The sequence below is a fragment of the Meleagris gallopavo genome, chromosome 3 (assembly GCF_905368555.1).
Source record: "Meleagris gallopavo chromosome 3, MGAL_WU_HG_1.1, whole genome shotgun sequence".
Classification (NCBI taxonomy): Eukaryota; Metazoa; Chordata; class Aves; order Galliformes; family Phasianidae; genus Meleagris; species Meleagris gallopavo.
In genome coordinates this window covers 48,012,827-48,032,744 of record NC_139406.1, presented here as the reverse complement: position 1 = coordinate 48,032,744, position 19,918 = coordinate 48,012,827, and the positions used below count along the sequence as shown (strand labels likewise).

Sequence of the window (19,918 nt, the reverse complement as noted above, 5' to 3'; positions counted from 1 at the left end):
AATGGCGAAAGATATTAGAAAGATATGTTATTTACAGTAACCTTTAAAAATCTCAACATCTATGAAATTGAGACAAAAAACATATTACTTCAGTATGCACTTGAATTTGTTGAATTTTCTGAGGTTCACCTGGGCCCACTGCTCGAGCCCCTATCTCCAAAACTATCCTTTACACACCACAATGGACCACTCAAAAACTACAGAGGAAACTTCAGCTAAAAAAAAAAACAACAGAAATTACAAAGAAAAAAGGTCTGGCAAGCATTCTCAAAGGCAATGAGTTTTGTTTTGGATTTTTTTAGACAGAAGTAAAGCAGATCTGTATTTTGCTACTTAGTCCTTACAAATCATATTAAGCCAGAACTTTCTACTCTTGATTCCAACTTTTAAGACTTGCTCTACACCAGAATATTGTAACTCAGATACTAAGCTCATGCTGCTTGGTAACTAGGCACACTGGCATGAATCTCCAAAAAACAGTAGGTACTTTTTGATTAAGCGGTTGGCCCAGACATTTTTGCCATAGCTGAACTTCAAGGCAAATGTCCGAGAACATAAACAGAGTCCCTGCAAGACACTTAATGAGAATTCAGTCTGTGTGCTCCAACCACACCTCTCAACTGTAAAATTGCTGATAGAAGCAAAGTATTGAATCACAGCATATTTGTAAACCTATTTCATCAAGAAGGAAAAAATGGATTTAAGGAGAGAATACTTCAGAGAGCTAAAACACTTAGTCGTTACGTAGTACTTTAATGCAGCTCTTGAAGTGTTTAGTATCAGGCAAGTATCACTGTTCTCACTTAACCAGTAGATAAATTATTACAGAAAGAGGCTCTGGATCTAAACGAGTCATTTAAAGTCAAAGAATATAAGAACAGCTGTGTGAGAATAAAACAAATGCCATTTCTATCCCTACAGATATCCCTACTGTAAACAGCCATAAATTTGAGCATAGGAAGTTCCACATCAGTATGCAAAGGAACTTGCTCACAGTAAGGGTGACAGGGTGCTGGAAGAGGGCCCAGGGAGGTTATGGAGTCTTCATCTCTGGAGATATTCAAGGCCTGCCCAGACACCTACCTGTGCAGCCTGCTATAGTGGGCGTCCTTTGTAGGGAGACTGAACTCTGATCTCTAGAGGTCCCTTCCAACCCCTACAATTCTGTGATTCTACAGCACTCTAGGAGACTTAGTTAACAGACACTTAAGAAAATAACATTATAAACAAGATGTGGTTTCACAATCTCTTTTCTCTGTTTTTTGTACTGAACAGTTTAAGGAGTTCAATTTATTTCTTTTTCTTTTGTCTCCAGATCCTCTGTGCCTTACAGCCCACAAGAGAGAAACTCTTCCTCAATCTAATCTGCCTTTTGAACCTAAAGTGACATTCACATTCAGGAACTCATTGACAAGTCATATTGTGATTATACATTGAGCAAAGATAACAGTCTTTGTTTTAAATCTGCTAATTAATAACACAAGAACTAGGAAGTATACAGTGAGGTTAAAGAAACTGAGTAACTGCATCCAAACTTCTTTCTCTACTCCATTCTTCCTAAACTTCCACGTTCTCCAATCTCCAGAGATCTGTTTCATCCTCACAAAGAGGCAGAACCAGTAACAGAATCCAATTCTTAAGACAGTGTTTTATCTAACCCAAGTTTCAATAACCAAACCTGCAGTTACAGAAGTTCACCACTATTAACTGTTCCCTACTTAATTTCATGGGGGAAAAAGTTATATTTTACCTTTCACTTCCTGGTGTGGTAATTCTGTAAAAACGATGCCTTAAGTGATGCTTGTCCCCATGGTAACAAACTGTGCACAAGTCGTAATTCGTGCATTCAGCACATTTCCATCGGATGCCAATGATTGGTTGCTGTCGACACGTGTCACACATAGTGCCATCATGCTTGATACCTGGTAAAAACAAGATCAACACTGCTACATCACTATACAGATTTGTAATCACCAATGCAATCTGAAAATATACGTTAAAAAGTCAATAAAACCTGACAGCAGTACCACATCAGTCCATACAAATGAGGGGAAAAGAGTGACTTCACCTCGTATCTCCAGCTGTCAGCCTGTTCCTGCTCCATCTTTTTTTTTTTTTTCCTCATCTCTCAAATTCTAAGAGAGACGCTTCTTTATTGCACCAATACAAGTACTCAGAGATTATCTTAGGAGAATGAAAATGAGGAATCCTTTAAGAGGTTAAAAAGCTAGAAAAGTGCATATCAAAACATACAGGATATCTGGAATTTTATTTCTATCAACAAAACAACACAAAAAAGACAGCGAAGTTCAACCGTGTATAAGAATTTCAAGAACACTCTTTGTATACTGGATAAGATAAGCGTTCATCTCTATGCTTTACCTATAGGAAGAAGTTAGGCTCTCCTGGAGAGCTGTCACTAACTTCAGGAAATGTGCTACCATTTTGCTTTCTGAAGGAAAGCAGACCAGATGTAATGCACACGCATACACTCTTCCCAGCCTTCCACCATGAAAGTCAGGTTCTCAGGTCCACTATTACAGCATTGCAAAAACCCTTAAGAAAGGCAGAGAGCTGTTGGAGAGGGTCCAGAGGAGAGCCACGAAAATGATCAGGGGATTGGAGCACCTCCCTTATGAAGAAAGGCTGAAGGAGTTGGACTTGTTCAGCCTGGAGAAAAGAAGGCTGTGGGGTGACCTCATTGCAGCATTTCAGTACTAAAAGGGAGCCTACAAACAGAAGGGGAATCAACTCTTTGAAAGGGTTGGTAACTACAGGACAAGGGGAAGTGGTTTTAAGTTGAGGGAGGGGAAGATTTAGGTTGGATGTCAGGGGGAAGTTCTTCACAGAGAGAGTGGTGAGGTGCTGGAACAGGCTGCCCAGGGAGGTTGTGGATGCCCCGTCCCAGGAGGTGTTCAAGGCCAGACTGGATGGGGCCCTGGGCAGCCTTGTCTAGTATTACTGGGGAGGTTGGTGGCCCTGCATGTGGCAGGGGGGTTGGAGATTCTTGATTCTTGAGGTCCCTTCAACCCTGGCCATACTGTGATTCTGAATGAGCAGACAAAGTGATCAGCTATACACATTTTCAGTCCATATATAGCAAATACAGCGAAGCGACATAATATTGAAAAAATAATAAAAATCAAACTCTGGAGCTTTGGAGAAATCTGAGCAATAGAAGGGACACACAACAAGCACTGGCAATCAGTATGTAGCACAAATTAGAAGTGAGCTCTAAAGGTATAGAGGAACATGACATTTTCCCCATTACTCACCCTTAAAAAAAAGCCACCAAAAAACAGGTCCATGAAATTAATGAGAAAAGAAAATGGTTTTCATCTCCTCCAGAAGAGATGCTTTTGGAAAAGGACAGTCATGTTAGCTACAAACCTATTAGTCTTTTGTGCCCAAAGGATGAGCCACCTGCAGTGAAGAAAAATGAGCAGCTGGAGAAGCAAAACTGAAGGAAATGCCTTTTTGTCTGACTGTTTCACAGAATCATGCAACAGCTGAGGTTAGAAGTAACCTCTAGAGACTGCCTAGTCAAACCTCTGCAAGATCTCTGCAGCCTTTTGGCTTGACTTGACTGGTAAGCCAGTAAAACAAAGGTTTTACATCACATTCCAGGTGTGACCTGTAAGGAAGGATCACCTCCCTCAGTGTGCTGGCAGCACTTCACCTAAAGTGCCACCAGTACTGCATGGCCAAACAGACATGCTGCTGGCTCCTGGGCACTTTGCCATCCATCAGGACCCCCAGGGTCTTTCTGGAACCACAGATTTCCAGCCAGTTGGCCCCTAATACATACTGCTGCAGGAATTATTCCTCCCCTTTCTGAATTACATGAGATTCCTGCCAGCCTGTCGACACCCCTCCAAATAACAGCACAATCTTTTGGTGTATCTCATGCATCATTTCTCCTAATCAAGAAAGTTTCTCACTTCATCATCTTCAAGCCTTTTATAAAAAAAATTTACTTAGAAAGACTTCCAGCCTCACAATTAAAGATCTTCCACTGAAATAGAAGAGTAAGGCTGAAAAAGGCAAAGCTTTTGGAGCAAAGACTGCACGGCATGTTGTAAAGATGGGAGCAGTATTTTGGGGCAGCTGAAGATAGCCTTTACAAACAGCAACTATCCTGAAGTTGCTGACATTAGGCTAAATGATCACTGTAACTGCTAAAGCATCCATACCTTGACCACAAATTCCACACTAAAGTTTTGAAGGCCTGGCACAGACAGCTCCTGTAATCCATGACATTATTTGCTGATCCCAACTCCAGACAACACAACTTTTATACCATAATAATTCTCTATAACTATCCTTCTACATTTGGAAGTACTTAATGCCTGGGAACACTGTTACACTTAAACATCTAAAAATACAATTTTCCTTCAAAGCAAGAGCTCTGAATCATCCATGCTTCTATCATACTCCCAAACCACTGATGATATTTTCCCCAAGATGGAGGGTCAGGGAAGCTAACTTCCTTGGTTCTGCACACTAAGATTTTGACGCCTGGTATTGTGTTCTTAGGACAACTGCCTCACTGCTGCAAAGTATACTGGACCATTACGCTATTTTTGGAAGCCTTCAAGAGCAGATGCATTCAGAAAGCTGGGACCGATTACCACTTTTTTGCCCTGCTTAAAGAGTCTTACCAGATATAAGGCTTGGCCTTGTAGGGTTGAGCGGTGGCACTTGGAGTTTTAAAAAATGGATTGCTAAATTGGTATTTCAAAAAAGAAACAGAGCAGCTGTGCATATTTGGAATTTTTTAATAGCTGCTGAACTTCAGGGAAAACAGTTTGCCAAGCATTACATTTACTCTGGATGTAAAAGGACTAAGGAATTGGATGCCTGTAGGATTCTTAAACTGGTCCAAGCAGCAAGAAAAGGGAGAAAAAGACAAATATAAGTAGGAGTCCTGTAATGAACCATACTATCTCAAGGTACACGTAAATAAAAGCTAATCATTTCAAGCCACTGAAGCTAAGTTGACTTCCTTAAGAAGGAAGAAGAAAAAATGACTGATTGAAAAGTCATTTGACTATAGCATCTGGGACTTGAAAAAGAACAGTACCTATGTGTATTTGGAGTCTGTGACTGAGAAGGTCACATTTTTAATTTCACAGACTCCCTAACAGCATCCTGATAGGAACTCCTTTCTTCAGCCATTCCCTGACGCACAATTCCAGCAGCAACACCCACTTTGGTATGCAGAATCACAGGCGGTTTGGGTTGGAAGGGACCTTTAAGATCACCTAGTTCCAACCCCCTGCTATGGACAGGGACACCTCTCACTAGACCAGGCTGCTCACAGCCTTAGCCAGCTTCACCTGACCATGCTGCTCCATTCTCTTAATTATGCCAGCAAAAGGGTTTGCGAGGTGAAGCTGCAAACTGAGTCAGGAAACATACCCAGCTGAAACACAGCCAGGAGGAAAAGGATCCAGCTGAATTGGTTTCCCAACCCTGTTCTTTTTGGTGCTACACAACACCGCTGGCATAACAAAGCAAGCATTGCAGGGCCGGAGCAGGCAAGTAATCCTGTTACAGGATGTCTCACCAATGCATTAGAGATCCGGAGGGAGAAGTGGCTTTGAATGCTTCCTGCAACAGTGGACAAAGAGGCAGTTCTAACTTCACCCACTAAAAAGAAAGCTGAAACAAAAGTGTTACTACCACCTATAAAATGTGATAACTAAACTTTTACTCATGTCTCTAATACAAACAAAATGCACTACGTTAGAATATACTATTGATCTAAGACGACTGAAATATTAATGTAACTTGAACGAGATAGAGAAGAAGTACATGAGTGTGGTGGGCTGACCTCAGCCAGCTGCTGTATGCCCACCTATCACTCCCCTTCTTCAACAGGACAGGGAGAGAAAGTGAGATGAAAAAGCTTTAGAGTAGAAAGTGAGAAAGAAAAAGTGAGATCAACAACCAACTGCCAACAGGGGAAAAAAAAAACTTTGAACGCAACTTTGGGAAAATCTCATTTACTGCCTATTAAAAATAGAGTGGTATGATGAGAAAAAAATGTTAAGAACACCTACTTCCTATGCCCCTCCTATTCCCAGGCTCAACTTCACCCCCTTGTTCGCAACCTCTCTACCTCCTTCCTCTATCTTCAGGTGGGGCAGCTGAGTGGGGTCAGTCAGTGCACAACAACCCCCTTCTGCCACTCCTCACTGCTCCCCTGCCATAGCCAGGTCCTCTCCATGAGCAGCAGCTGCCTGCTGGGCGCATCCACCTGCTCAGTCCAGCACTGTGTTTCCCACAGGCTGTGGCAGGAAATGCGCTCCGTGTGGTCCTCTCCATGGGCTGCAGGGCAATGCCTGCTTCACCGTGCTCTCAGCTGGGGCTGCAGGGGAATCAAGGTCTGCGCCAACACCTAGGGCTCCTCCTCCCACGTCTCTGGCCTTGGTGCTCGAATCAAACTGAAAAGGATCTATTCACCAAAACTCACTGCTAAGATGTTACTTCAGACTGGCTCTTATGTTACTTCTGCTCAGTAACTCACTGCTAAGATGTTACTTCAGTCTAGCCCAAGGGACTGAATGCTCAGCAGCCTTAGTCTAGCCCAAAAAAATAAATCAGTCTGCATGCTCTAGAACTACCCTGGAATACAAAAGGAAGCACAGCAGAAGCAACTGGCAGGGTGAGTCAAGCGTAGGCACTGAAGCTAAACTGAAATTCTGACCAAATGCAAGCTGTAGCAATCAAAATGCTTCTGCTCTTCAGAACAAAGGCTATTTAAGAAAGGTTAAGAAACAGCAAATTCTGTGAAGTTCACATTTAGAAGTTTTCATTTTCCAGATCTGAGATCTTCCAGATTGCCTGGGCCACATCTCCTCTGTTGTTACTTATTAATATAATTAACGTAGGGATTTTACAGCCTTTATCTATGTGTTTTTAAAACCTACAGTTGCTCTTAAAGCTATGAAGTGTAACAAAAATATTGTTGTTCAAATCAGTTACTCCTTGTTACAAAGCTCTCTTCTGTACCAACCACACATTCAAATGTGGCAACACGTAACTGCACCCCCTCCCATCCCTCCAAAAAGGAACATTTTAGCATTAAAGATTGACAAGGAGTTCCCATACCACTCACTGTTAGACACAGCAGAAGTCAATAGCAATTCCAATCAGTTTTCAGAACCAACAAAATCTGGTTTCCAAGGGACTTGTGGATCTCTACAGAACTTCTAAGAAGCTGCAATCTTTTCACATAAGGACAATACTGCCATCAGGCAAGAGAAACCATAAACTACAAAGAGATGCTTTGTTCTCCCCATTCTTTCACTCCATACATTTTTGACACAATGGTGAGACTGGAAACAAAGGATTCTTAGAGATTAACCAAATTCTACCAAAACACACAAACAAAACTCATCTATAAAGTGTCGGATTTGGCCACAGCCAGACTTGCCATAGCATGTGCCCTGTCTCACAAGATACAGGAGCAGGGAGGATTATTGTGCAGGAGACGTGGGGGAAGGGCAGGCAGAACAAAAGACAGGCTCACACAAACAGGCTTCACAAGGACCCTTGCTCATCCAACTACTAGAATTTTAGCTGTGAGGGGTTCTGTAAATATTGACAAGCAGCCACTATGCAAAAATCAATACAACCATACTTAAGTGCCTAAATTGAAACCTGATGCACTAAAAAATCAAGTCAGTACTTCAGGTAAATCATCCAAGATGCTCTACTTTTTAAGATGTTCCATGCAGCTCTTCAGGTTACAGCAAAATATTAGTGCAAGTACAGAAAACCATTCAGACTTTCAGAAGGTTACACTTGAATTGTTAATACAGGCAGAGTGCAGCACTCAGCTGCCAAGCTGCACACACACTCACTCTAACTGAAGGATAATTTTGCATCAACATTTCATTTCCTGATCCAGCTCCACCACCACCTCCCCTTATTCAAACACAATTGAGTACATACCATATGCAGGAAAATTACATTGTTACTTTGAACCAAAAGCATAAAAGAGGAAACGGATGACAAACACATTTTTGCCTAGACTTTGTAGAACTAATCTTCAGAAAGAGCATAAACACAAAATTCTGTAATGGCCACAAATATTATCTTAACACAGTCGGAGGTGCTCTTTGCAAGCATGCTATTGTAGTCTTCACCTTTGGCAAGAGTCTGCCTCCTCTCCTAAATATACAGCTTGGTTCTACACATTTAATCTTGCTTGAGATAAAACTGTAGTTTTGAACAACTTCAAACTTACCCTTTCCTTTCCTTCCCACAACACTATTGAACAAGGGTACTCTCAAGACTCCCCTAGAAGTTTCTTTTTTTTTTTTCTTTTCTTTTTTTTTTTTTTTTTTTTTTGCAGACTCTTTGTTTAATAAATCCTCTCAATTACTTTACCTTGCTTAAATAAATGCTGGCCAATGGAAATACGATCACTAATGGGCTGCTATACAGCTACCTTGGTAGTGATCACTGAAAAAACAAGACTGGTACATCCAGAATAGTCCAGAAGAGATCCTTCACATCAATCACTGATCAGATTTTCACAAAAATAGTCCTAAAATGTTAGTATTAACAGCATAAGGTTTCACAAGAAGTTAACAGTACTTGCAGTAATGATAATAGTCTGCAGTTGCTACAAAGTAAGAGCAGCACTACATTACTGAGTCTATGAAATGCTGTTCTGGTATAAACCAAACATATGTATTTGTATACACATATATCAAAACTCAGGGTCTTGCTTGTTTTAAGTTAGAATGGGCTCCATACTTCCACAAGCCCATGGATTCCTGATGCATCACCACTGTTTCTGAAAACACATGCCTCAAACTTACCAAAGCAGCTACTCTGGCTGCAAGGACTGCTTTTAAGAACCTATAATCAAGTCAAGTTTTGAATGCCTAAGAACTCTAGGCCAATAAACAATCTAACTTTGCTTCCTACTGCTCTTTTTTTTTTTTCTCTGCTATAAACTTAAAATCATGTTATGATTGTAAAACAGACTTTTTTTTTTTAAAGCGTTAAACTATAAAGATACGCTTGATTCAATACTCTGATATGAATTATCAGCAAACTAAGAACATTCATAAAGCTTCCTCACTACGGTTAACGTTACGGTTATAAACCCCTGCCAACCAACTCCACTATTCCTGCTGTGACTTAGATCAAAATTGTCTAAACAACTGTAGCAATAGTATCAAATTATCATCCGATGTCAGAGTCCCTTATACTAAACAATGGACAGTCATTACTGTGGAAAAAATATAAAAAGCTGGAAAACTAAAGGGAAGCAATTTGGAAGAATACAAGATGGATCCAGTAGTAAAAATCAGATTGTAGCCCAAACTGACAGCATTCTAACCCCATGAGCTTTCAAATCAGACTACAGCACATTCTTTTTACTGCTTTAAACATTTTTACTCTTTCTATCTTCAGGGAACTGTGACCTGAAAAGCAAGTCCCTCTAGCAAAAAGCAACCTGCGTAGTTCCAAGCAGCAGTTCTGTAAGGATAGTGAACTCAATGGCCAAAAATCTGGAGAAATATTGCTCGCAAAGCCTGAATATTTTTTAATTTTCCCCAAAACAATATATGCATGAAGCAGAAATTAAAACTCTGATACAGAAGTATGAGCATAACTGAATATTCAGGACATAAAACTGAGCGCTACAGGAATATTGGGATATAAACCTGAATATTAAGCATACACTTCCAAATACAGTTAACTACAATGTCAGCTTTTAAGTCAGTCAGGCAAACTGCAATAATGAGTAAGCAAAGCTCATATTCAGCCCTCATGCATACACTTTGGCTGTAAGCAGAAGCAGCCCCACTGGTTTCCACAAGACGTCAAAGGCAGGTAAAGTTTCAAAGCATAAACATCTACAAGACAAGGATCCCCAACCAGAAGGACGACTTCCAAAAGCCATCTCCAGCTGAAGCCTTAATAGCATCTCCCCTTCAAAACAACAACAAAGCCCAACCGTGAAGCAAGGGGAGGAGAATCTACCCAGGCAGAAAAGAACAAAATCCATCTCAAAGGTTCACTATGAAAAACCTACGTGGCGTTTCTTAGGAAGATTTTTCTAATTAGAACTAATTAAATGAGTCTGTCTATTTCGAAGCCTGCTGGCTCCAATTCACCCCTTAACTAACTGCCCCTCCTGCAATACCACACACAGCTGGCTCAAAGTCGGTCTCCGCTTGCCACTGCATTCTGAATCAGAGATGCTACAACAACACGATGTCCGAGCACCCCAGCAAACAGCACCAATCACCCCGTTATTGAGGGGCTTCTCCTGGGAAATGCCCACCGCATTTCACATCGAACTGAACCATTTCAGAGTTCTCACTGCAGAGAGAAGGGAACGTTTCAGTGCCGCATCATCCCAGCACAGACCTAAACCTATTATCCGATCTGAATTTATAAACGTAAACAGGGAGCAAGTGAGGAATTAAAGGAAGAAATGCACCGATTTTCTTTCTCCCAGTACTTCCACTCTTCAGGTCTGCCGATACACCGAGCAGACAAGGCGCTGCTTACAGGACAAAGCGGCGTTCCCATCACCCGTACGTACACACACAGGCTCCGACCCCGCCCCGAGGAAGGCCCGCCGCCCCGGCCCCGCTCACCGGTGGGCGCGCTGTCCAGAATGCGGAGGTCGTAGGCCCCGGAGCAGCGGTAGTTGGCGGCGGTGCCGTTGTCCCACACCACCACCACCTCCTCGGGGCTCTCGAAGCTGCGCACGGTGCCCACGTGGCCCTCGCCGCCGTCCTGCTTCCCCCACTTCCAGTCGGGGCCGCGCACCACGCGGGCCCCGACGCCTTCCACCATCACGCGGTTGTTCCTCGAGCTGCTCATCCCGCCGGCGCCGCGCGGGCCCGGCCGGCGGGGCGGCCCCGGGGGGACGCCGATGGGGTCGGGAGCGCGGCGGGAGGCCGCGGGCCGCCGCCGCCGCGCCGAGAGAGGCGATCCCGACGCGACGCCGGGCAAACGCGGCGGCTGCCGGGCAGAGGCCTGCGGGCCGCTCTCCTCCCGCCTGCGGGCCGCCCGCCGCCGGCCCGCGACCGCCGCTACATCCGGGGACTGCGGCCGCAACAGCGGCGGCACCAGGGAGACCGGCGGCGGCCGGCAGCCCCCGCCTTCTCGCCTGCGCATGCGCTCCGCACCGGCCCGCTGCGCAGCCGCGGGGCGACGCCGCTCGAGCGCCCCCTGCCCTGCGGCTCCGCCGCCGTGAGGTGATTTGGCGGCAGCAGTGGGGGGGGGGGGGGCGTCTCGTCCTGGCTGGGAGTGCCGCGTCTCGCTCTTCCCTCTGTAATCTTACACAGAATGCGATCCTTCATTCGAAATATTGCTTTTCTTTCCCCCTCTGTGTTCTTTGACAACTTCTTGGAGGCGTCCATCTAAAAGGACGGACCATCTGTACTAGACAAAAGAGTGCTTTTTCAGTCAGCAGGGAAATGGCTGCAAAAAGGCTGCTCTTTGTATCCTGAATATTTGTACCATTTCTGTGCGTCTTTCTACTTTCATTGGTATTCATACGGTTAGAAGAGTCCATGAGGTCGTTTCCTGGTTTCTTTTGTGATCATTCTAACACAACATACAGAAGAACGCCATAATATAAATAGCCACCACACCACCATCACATCTCTCCCATCACTCATCCCTTCCAAAGCCTGAACTAAAGCTAAAAAATGCCTCCTCAACACAAGGTTTGGCCCTGGCAATAGTCACTGCCAAGCAGCGTCTGATTGCTACTTCTACAACGACTGCTGCTTTTACACTATGCCAACCGGTACCCCCCCAGGGAAGCATGCAATTGTCAGGCAGCTTGGGTTTCTGGCAGATGCATTTCCCCATACAGAAGCAGCCCACAGCTCATAGTAGCTTTTACATTTGGTATGTGGAATTAGAATTAAACACGTACACATGGCAGAATCTCCAAGGAATTCTGGATATTTCTTGATCTAACAAAGGTTCTATGTGGGATCTATCTAGGACAAATCTACCACATTCTGCTTTTCCAGGCAGTTATTGGCAAGTATAAAATTCATGCGTGCCTAAGCATAAGTAGGAGCACATTTTTATCACTCTTTGATAGGGCTGAATAAAAAAGGCTTTCTGCAACCAGTGTATGTGTGCCAGGAAAACCAGCAGAGTCCGAGACGAGAAGTAGTGACAAGTCGCCTGCAGAGACCTGTCACATTTATTTTTCCAAGAATGGCATCTTCTACAGCATAGGCCTTAAGCAGGATACTGCTGCAGTTCAGCAGCAATGCATGTGTGCAGGTGTTATCCTGGAACTTCTTCTAATGATCCTTCTCTGGTCACATTTGCACCTCTATACCGGTAGTCCCTGCCTCTCCTTCTACTCACCTGCTTTTTTTCAGTTGTAGGATTTACTTGTTAAAAAACAAAACAAAACAACAGAATCTGTAAAGGTACCTGACGTACCATGGAGGAGGTTTAGACACATGAACACAGATACTGGCCTCTATGGGCTGAAGGTGGGTGCTCCCCTGACAGCTAAGAGGGAGTTCTCTGTATGTTCAAAATACAGAGGCTGTGTCATTTTGTTGGTGTTGTCAAAATATTTTAGAATCATACATGGTATTACCTACCTGTACATCTGCTTGATGTGTAACCAAACAGTAAGAGTTTTTAGTTCCTGGATCTTCTCTCCAAAACAGATTTCAAAATAAGCAGTAGAAACCAGTTTTGAATGGAGGTTTAAAAAGAGACAGCAGAGAATGGAGAAGGACATAGCTTTGGTGAAAGATTTATTTTTCAAGCAATGTTGGTTGGATGTTAGTTTTCCTACCTAGTATTTTTCTAATATCAGCCACTGAAACATATATCAGCATGGAAATTAGTACTGCAGTGATATGCAAAATAAGCTACCTCTGAGTAAGCACCTAAAGGCTTTTTGAGAATCACGGAAAGAAAAAGATACAAGAACCAGAATGTGAGCAGCAAAAACAGAAAGGGAGTCTGAAAAGAAGCCAAAGCAAAGCTAGAAATAAATGACTCAAGGAAAGTAATACAAGAAGAACTATTTTACTTTCCAATAGGAAAAAAAAAAGAGAGAAAAAAAGAAAAAAAGAAAGAAAGAAAGAAAAAAACCCTCTTGTTAGCTCAGGGCATTTCTCGGGCAGAGAGGATTCATTGGTTGGTTGGTTTGTTTTACAGATAAATGCATGTGGCATTTTAAGTTGCCTCTAACAAATTTTTGGTCCCAAAGCTCACCAGCTAAAGGCCTTACTTACCAGAACAGTGGTACTATGATTAATCACTGCTGCCTGTGTGGTGAGGTAGAGCTCAGTTTGAACACCTCCAATAGTCATGACAGAGCAGCTGGACCACAGGCTGGCAGAAGGAAATCCACACTGCTCTAGGCATATTTGACTGTAATTACAAAGACTTCCTAATATGCATTCAGTGCAGGAATCTTGATGAACAGAAAGAGCCACAGAACTAGTTCTCTTCTGGCTACCAAAAATTACACATATTGCTGAGTCACACCATCCTCCAGCTGATGATTATGGTCTTTCCCACTGCTTCCTGCCATTTTAGAGCAATCCAACAAGGCGCCATGCAAGAAGACCTCTGGTTTATTCAGAATTCAGCATTATGCATAACCTAATGACATCCCTTTAAATTCCTTGTTATTCTTGGAGAGCATATGGCCCTTTTGTAAGTGCAGCTGTTACCCTCACACAGAGCACGACAAACCTCACGGAGCCACAGGAAACAGGGCCTTGGTGGTCATCCAGCCCATGAGCCTGTTCAAAGACATTCTGGAGGGCTGCTTGTCTGAACTCTGTCCCATTGTCTTGTGAATCTGCAAAATGTCATGCTACATCAGAGAATCTTAATATAAGTGTTTCCATGTATTGAAGACAGACTTTGATACAAGCTTTTCTGGACTGTTCTGCTTGACTACAGCTGATTTTAATTCTCTACTTTCCCCAAAAGGTTATTTTTCAATCCAGCTTTTTTTCTGGTGGAAGGAAAAAAAGAAGCATTATGAAAAGTCATTAAGAATAAGTAAGCAATTGCCTTGATTTTCTTGAAATATGCATACTCTTCCACGTGAAACTCACTTGACAAACCCAGGAAAATAGACTGAAATATTTGCAAACTAAGTGAAAAGCTGCTTTACTGAGAAGTTTTGCTCCAAAATGTCATTTAAGAAAGTATGTAAACAACTTCCACAGAAACCTCTGGTCTGATGAACTTACCACACATTTTTTGAAGTGAATAGAAAAAAAAAGAAGTTGTCCATCTGTGTCCTCTAATGTATATATTCTAGACTCTGAAGAATGAGTCATTAACATTAGGCCACATCTTGTTTGTCTAGGTTTTGTAGGGAAAAAAACACTAATTCCTCAGCCTCTGCTGCCATCACATGGCTGCGTATTGTCCCCCATTAATGCACCTATCCTGTTTACTGTTGCATTGTATTTTCATGCATTTTCTTCCCCAATTTTCAGAAATGACATAAGTAACTGACGTTGTTTTTTTTCCAAGTTTCTGCGGATTAAATTATTTTTACTGGCAGATAGTGAGCAAGCTGTCATACAACAGAACTAGCAGTTTTGGTGGGTTTGGTATTTGCCTTATGCTATGCTATGGATGCTTATTATGCTACCCCTATGAATGTGTTAATTACAGCATATATATTAACTGCCAATGTCAATGCCACTGTTTCTTTCCATAACAAGTTCTATCTGCTGTTCTCTTCTAGGAAAAAAACAACTGAGCAGAGATTATAAATAAATTACTTCATTTTCATACTGTGAAAATAAACTAATTCCTTGGAGAACCTGCTAAAAAGAATGAAATGTCCCAGTATCTAAGACCTCGCCATTCTGGAAAGCAAAACAAACTTTTAAAAAACACAACATTTTAGGATGAAGAAGGGTATTTTTCTCTGAAATAATTATCCCAGAATCTTCTCCCTTGAATAACTTTTTAAGGCTGAACTATTCTGACAAAAAACAACATACCTGAGAAAGAATACATAGTGTAAAAGTATGTACTTGTGTTTGTTACAAATCCTCCTACATCAGTACAGCAGATTAAAGAGCACATTCCTACATGACACTTCCAAATGTTTAGCCTGCAGTAGTAGGCCACCAACTGGAAGGCAGTCTGGTAGAAAAGGACACCTAGGAGTCCTGGTAAACACCAAGCTGAACACAAGCCAGCCACGTGTCCTTGCAACAAAGAAGGCTGATGGTGTCCTGGGTTGTATTTGTCAAAGTACCATCAGCAGCTCCTGTAATTGATGAAATCCTTCCACTCTTCTCAATGATGGTGAGACCAGGCCTGAAATACTGGATCCAGTTCTGGGCTTCCCAGTACGAGAGACATGGACACATCGGAGAGAGTCCATCAGAGTGGCACAAAAAATGATAAAATGGCTGGAACACCTCTCCTGCGAGGAGAGGCTGGGAGAGCCAGACAGTTCAGTCTGGAAAAGAGAAAGCTCAGGGGATCTCATTAGTGTCCATAAACACCTGAAGGGTGAGTGTGAGAGGATGAAGGACAAGAGGCAATTGGCACAAACTGGCACACAGCAGTCTAGCACTAGCACAGGTTGCCCAGAGAGGCTGTGGGATTTCCTTGAAAATCTTCAGAAGCCTCCTGGACATGGTGGTCCTAAGCAACCTCCTCTGTGTGTCCCTGTTTGAGCAGGGGTTGGGCCAGATGGACCCAGAGGTCTCTTCCAATCTTAACCATTTTGTGATTCTGTCCTATTTTTAAACTGACAGGAAAATAAACTGTCGTCATGGGTAATTTTTGTTAAGATCAATTAATCATGTCCTTAGTCAAACATATAATGTAGGGCCTTTTCTTATTATGAAGGATTTCAATATGCACAGTGCAATGCCTGAAAGATTATTTAAGTACTGAGTAATATATATGTTCAATTTTAACAATCTGCTAAAGCAGTATCAAACATAGAGAACTAAAGGAGAATCTAAACATTGTATGTTTTATCCTAAGTCCTAGTTACAACATAACGTAATCTTAAATTCCAGTAAGATGTCCAGCACACTCCATCAGATCTGTTGAATTCTCTATTTAATACAAATACTGCTAGAAACTTTCAAAAATACAAAGAAAAAAAAGCTGTTGCTAAACATACATATATAAAGTATTTTTAAAACACACCTCATTTAAGATTGTGTCTACTGCTAATAAATAACTTTAATTTATCATGCTAAAGAAAAATCTCAGGAATTGTCTAAAGGAAAAAGAGCCATTGGACATATCTGTCAGTCTACTGAGTTCAGATGGATCCATACTACATTTGTGAACAGAACAAGAGTTTACCAAGTATGTATGGTAGTCCTTTTACATTAGTATAGAACACCCTAAAATGCTTTGATTTTGTGTTTGAAATTTAAAAATGCAAAATTTTATCAGTTTTAAAGTGTATATAAAGGAATTAAAATAAATAAACAAAATTGAAAACATTTCATCTTCAGCTACCAAAATGATGCCTTGGGGCCAGGAGAAAATTTAACCTAGATTCAAAATTGAACTCTACTGCACTCTTAGAAAAATTCTCAAGTTTTGTAGCAGCTTTTGATAATTAAATTCATTTTTTCATTAAAAATGTTAAGAAAAATGTGCTCAAAGTATTTACTTGCTTTATACTGAGTTCAGTTTATTTTACAGTTTCATATTCTCAATTTTCAGCATGCCATGAATTATCATCATTGACTTCTGAACAGTCAGTTTGAAGTTAAATCACATTTCTGACAGCTACATCTCACAGATTTTTAATTACTCCTTGGATGTTTTAAATTACACAAAACAAGTTTTATCACCATTATTTAAGTAGCGATGAGTCAAATTTGCCCAATCTTCTAACTACAAACCTGCGTTTAGCAGTTCATCAACTGTATTCAAATGTAGGGAATTGATTTCATGTAGAGTAAATCCCACATGAGGTTGTCCAAGGGAGAAGAGTACCAGGCAGCCTTCATGTTGCAACAGCTGTTGACGGTATCTTCAACCACCTAAATAGAGAGTGAAACAGGGCTGTTATGTAGTTACATTTGTGCTCAGGATACCAGCTCTACCATGCTGAACTGGAATTCTCACCCTTTAATTGAAGGGACAACAGTTAATGGAAAGCTGAATTGAATGATACAAAGCATAGCATTCCCTTTGAATCTTATGTTTCTTCTAGCTTTAATGAATAGAAAGGGCTGAGGAATATTCCCTGCAGGAGCGAAGAAAAGCAGCGTGACAGAAAAAGATCTGGCAGTGTGAGGAAGTGAAGATAATGGCCTAAGCAGCAAAGTTCAGGAAAGGGGCAAATTGAAACAGCTATTCCTAATGCCACAGTCATCGACTTCTTTAGTTATTTTTCATGAACACCAAGGATACAAACATATACGCAGCTGGCTCTTTCCTTCAAAATCTGACATATGTGGGCTTTACCATTTCACTACTTGAGTCACATTTTAAGGACAGAAAAACTTGTCATACACATGAAGCCTTCAGAAATGCTGACTTGAACTTTTCAAACATGTTTTTCTTTCATTCCCGTGCTGATAATAAATAAATAAACACAAATCAAGCTATGACTCACCAATTTCTTCTGTAAATTATTATCTATTGCTTAAACAAAATAAATTGGGACACAGTGTGAAAGAACAACTCCATGCCCTTTCCCTTCTGACTAATCTTTATAATTCATTGCAAGCTGGGTTGATTCAAGAATATTAGTAAGCACTGGAGATCCCTATGCATCCTAATGCTGAGTCCTCACCTCAGTCAAATGACTGTCTCCAAAGGTTCCTAAACTCACCTTGCTGAAGTCAACACATTTTCAGAGTGAAGCTCTCTAGTGCAGCTGCTCACACCACTTCCTTCATAAGTGTTCTATCCGGGGTATACAGCATGATACTCCAAGTCAGTCAGGACATCCCTATAGCTTTCTCTACACACAGAGCAGAGAAATTGCAAGGTTTGTAACAAATGGTTTTCCATCCATTCAGTTTCCTTTTTCTGTAACAGGGTAAACAAGCAAAGTCCAGATCCTTCCTACCTTCAGCTTACTGATTCCCATACTCCCTTCAAATGTTGATGTACCCCTGTATCTCTGCTTCTCTTCAGAGAGAGTAACATACTCTTACTAGTTTACCCTTATTAATAAAATATAAATTATTTCGTATCTTATATTATTCCAATTGTATTGAATACTTGAGTCATTTTTGTATCATTCAAATTCTTCTGTGGAAAATTCTTAAACTGTACGAACTGTTTTTGCAGAAAATGAAGAAAAGTAACAGATTTCAGCTTGTCTGACTGAACTGTAAAACATGTTGGACTTTTCCAAATACCACATCCCAATTAGCACTGCAGTCAGAAACAGACATTTCCAAAATCTTCAGATGTTACAATCGGCTTTATGTTGTTGTCGAATTAGGACTGGAATCCACAGGTTTGACCAATTGGTAGGAACAAGGTAGCACTTAAAAGCAAGGAAAGCTGAAGCCTCTTGTAGTACTTCCCTAAGCTCTTTGCCTCAATATCCAAGACAGCAACGAGTTTTGCCCCCGCCATTTCGTGAAGAACAAGTCAGGACCAGAAATGTTTTCAAATTCTGTCAGAGCAGTGCCTCTCCGATAAGATCTGAGCAAGGAGAAGCAATGAGGTTGGCCACGCCTCATCTTCAGCTTTAGCATGCCTTTTCCTGTTTGTGTTTTTGTGATGATTCTCCAAGGTATAGCAAGACAACACTGCTAAGGTAAGCAATAGAAAAACTAAATCTGTCTTGCAAGGAAGAGTCTCAATAAATATGTCGTTCCTCAACAGATCATGGAGCTGAGGCATAAAATAAGCAGGAAGGTACTGCTGAGTCCTGTGATGTGTGAGAGTACCCCCAACAGCAGATGCTCAGCTGCTGGACATTTGCATTATCCCAGGCATGTGCAGCCTGAGGGTTGGCTCAGCTTGCAATGCACTCACCATTCACCCTGAGCTATGAAAGTGATATTTCTTCACTGCAGGGTGGTTCAGGGCATGTACCATTGCTCAGCAACAACCCAAACCATCAGTGTGCTATTCACACGACTGAAACCAGAGCACAGGGAAGGCAGCGTGGGCAGTGCTGATTCAAGTGATGGAAAATAATGTTATACATTTTGTTAAATTGGCTAAACACAGTACTCTGAACAGCAAAGAATATGCAGCCATGCATTCCGTTTTGATAAAGGAATTTTAGCATCAGTTTCAAGATTGCTAAATAAATCAATTTATGTTCACAATATCAATTTCAGTTAATGGAAATACACTACCTGAAAATTTCAAATGAAATATATAGAGTTGCAATCAGATATTCAACTCCAAAATGTGACCATGTCTCTCTATCAGATTTCTATGAGCCCTCTCTTACCAGAGAGAAATACCCCTCACTTCACAGCCATGCCTCATTCATCTCACTGCTTTTCAGCAATACATACATGTGTGAGCAAATATTTTCAAGGATGAAGCACAAAAAAAGTAAAATTTAGTCAAAAATCTCTGGGGAATACCTTGAGAGCCCACTGAGAACTGCAGCCACTGTCACTAAACCAGGGTGATGTGCTAGTTTCACAAAAACAAGGAGAGATATCCCACTAGTTTTATGTTTTTTTTCTTCTTGTTTCTTATAATTTTTAAGAAAAAAAACATTAAAAATTAAAATGTTTTGTTACTTATATATTAATAATACTCTATATTTTACAAGGGCTGCTCTGAAAGTAATGTTTCCTATTATATAATGTTGGCCCATGACATCAGAGGTGGATGTTGGTGGTATGGCAGTAGAGGCTGAACCTTCCCACCAATGTTCTGTTACCTGTTGTTATCGTGTGACAGATGGCAGCAGAGGTCTGACAGAATGGCGTCT

The 19,918-nt window shown here is 41.5% G+C and overlaps 1 protein-coding gene across 2 annotated transcripts in view; it reads right to left on the bottom strand.

Annotated features, from left to right (window-relative positions):
• The window catches only part of MIB1 (MIB E3 ubiquitin protein ligase 1), a 71,121-nt gene extending 59,932 nt beyond the window's left edge, over window positions 1-11,189 (bottom strand). The window contains exons 1-2 of one of the 2 annotated variants that reach the window (XM_085220875.1): window positions 10,635-11,189; window positions 1,751-1,922 (exon numbers count right to left, since the gene is read on the bottom strand). In XM_085220875.1, the coding sequence (XP_085077001.1) occupies window positions 1,751-1,922; window positions 10,635-11,160 (698 nt within the window). In that variant the 5' untranslated portion in view covers window positions 11,161-11,189. The remainder of the gene's footprint in view (window positions 1-1,750; window positions 1,923-10,634) is intronic. The other variant, XM_085220874.1, reaches the window with a different exon arrangement.
• Window positions 11,190-19,918: the final 8,729 nt, after the last annotated feature.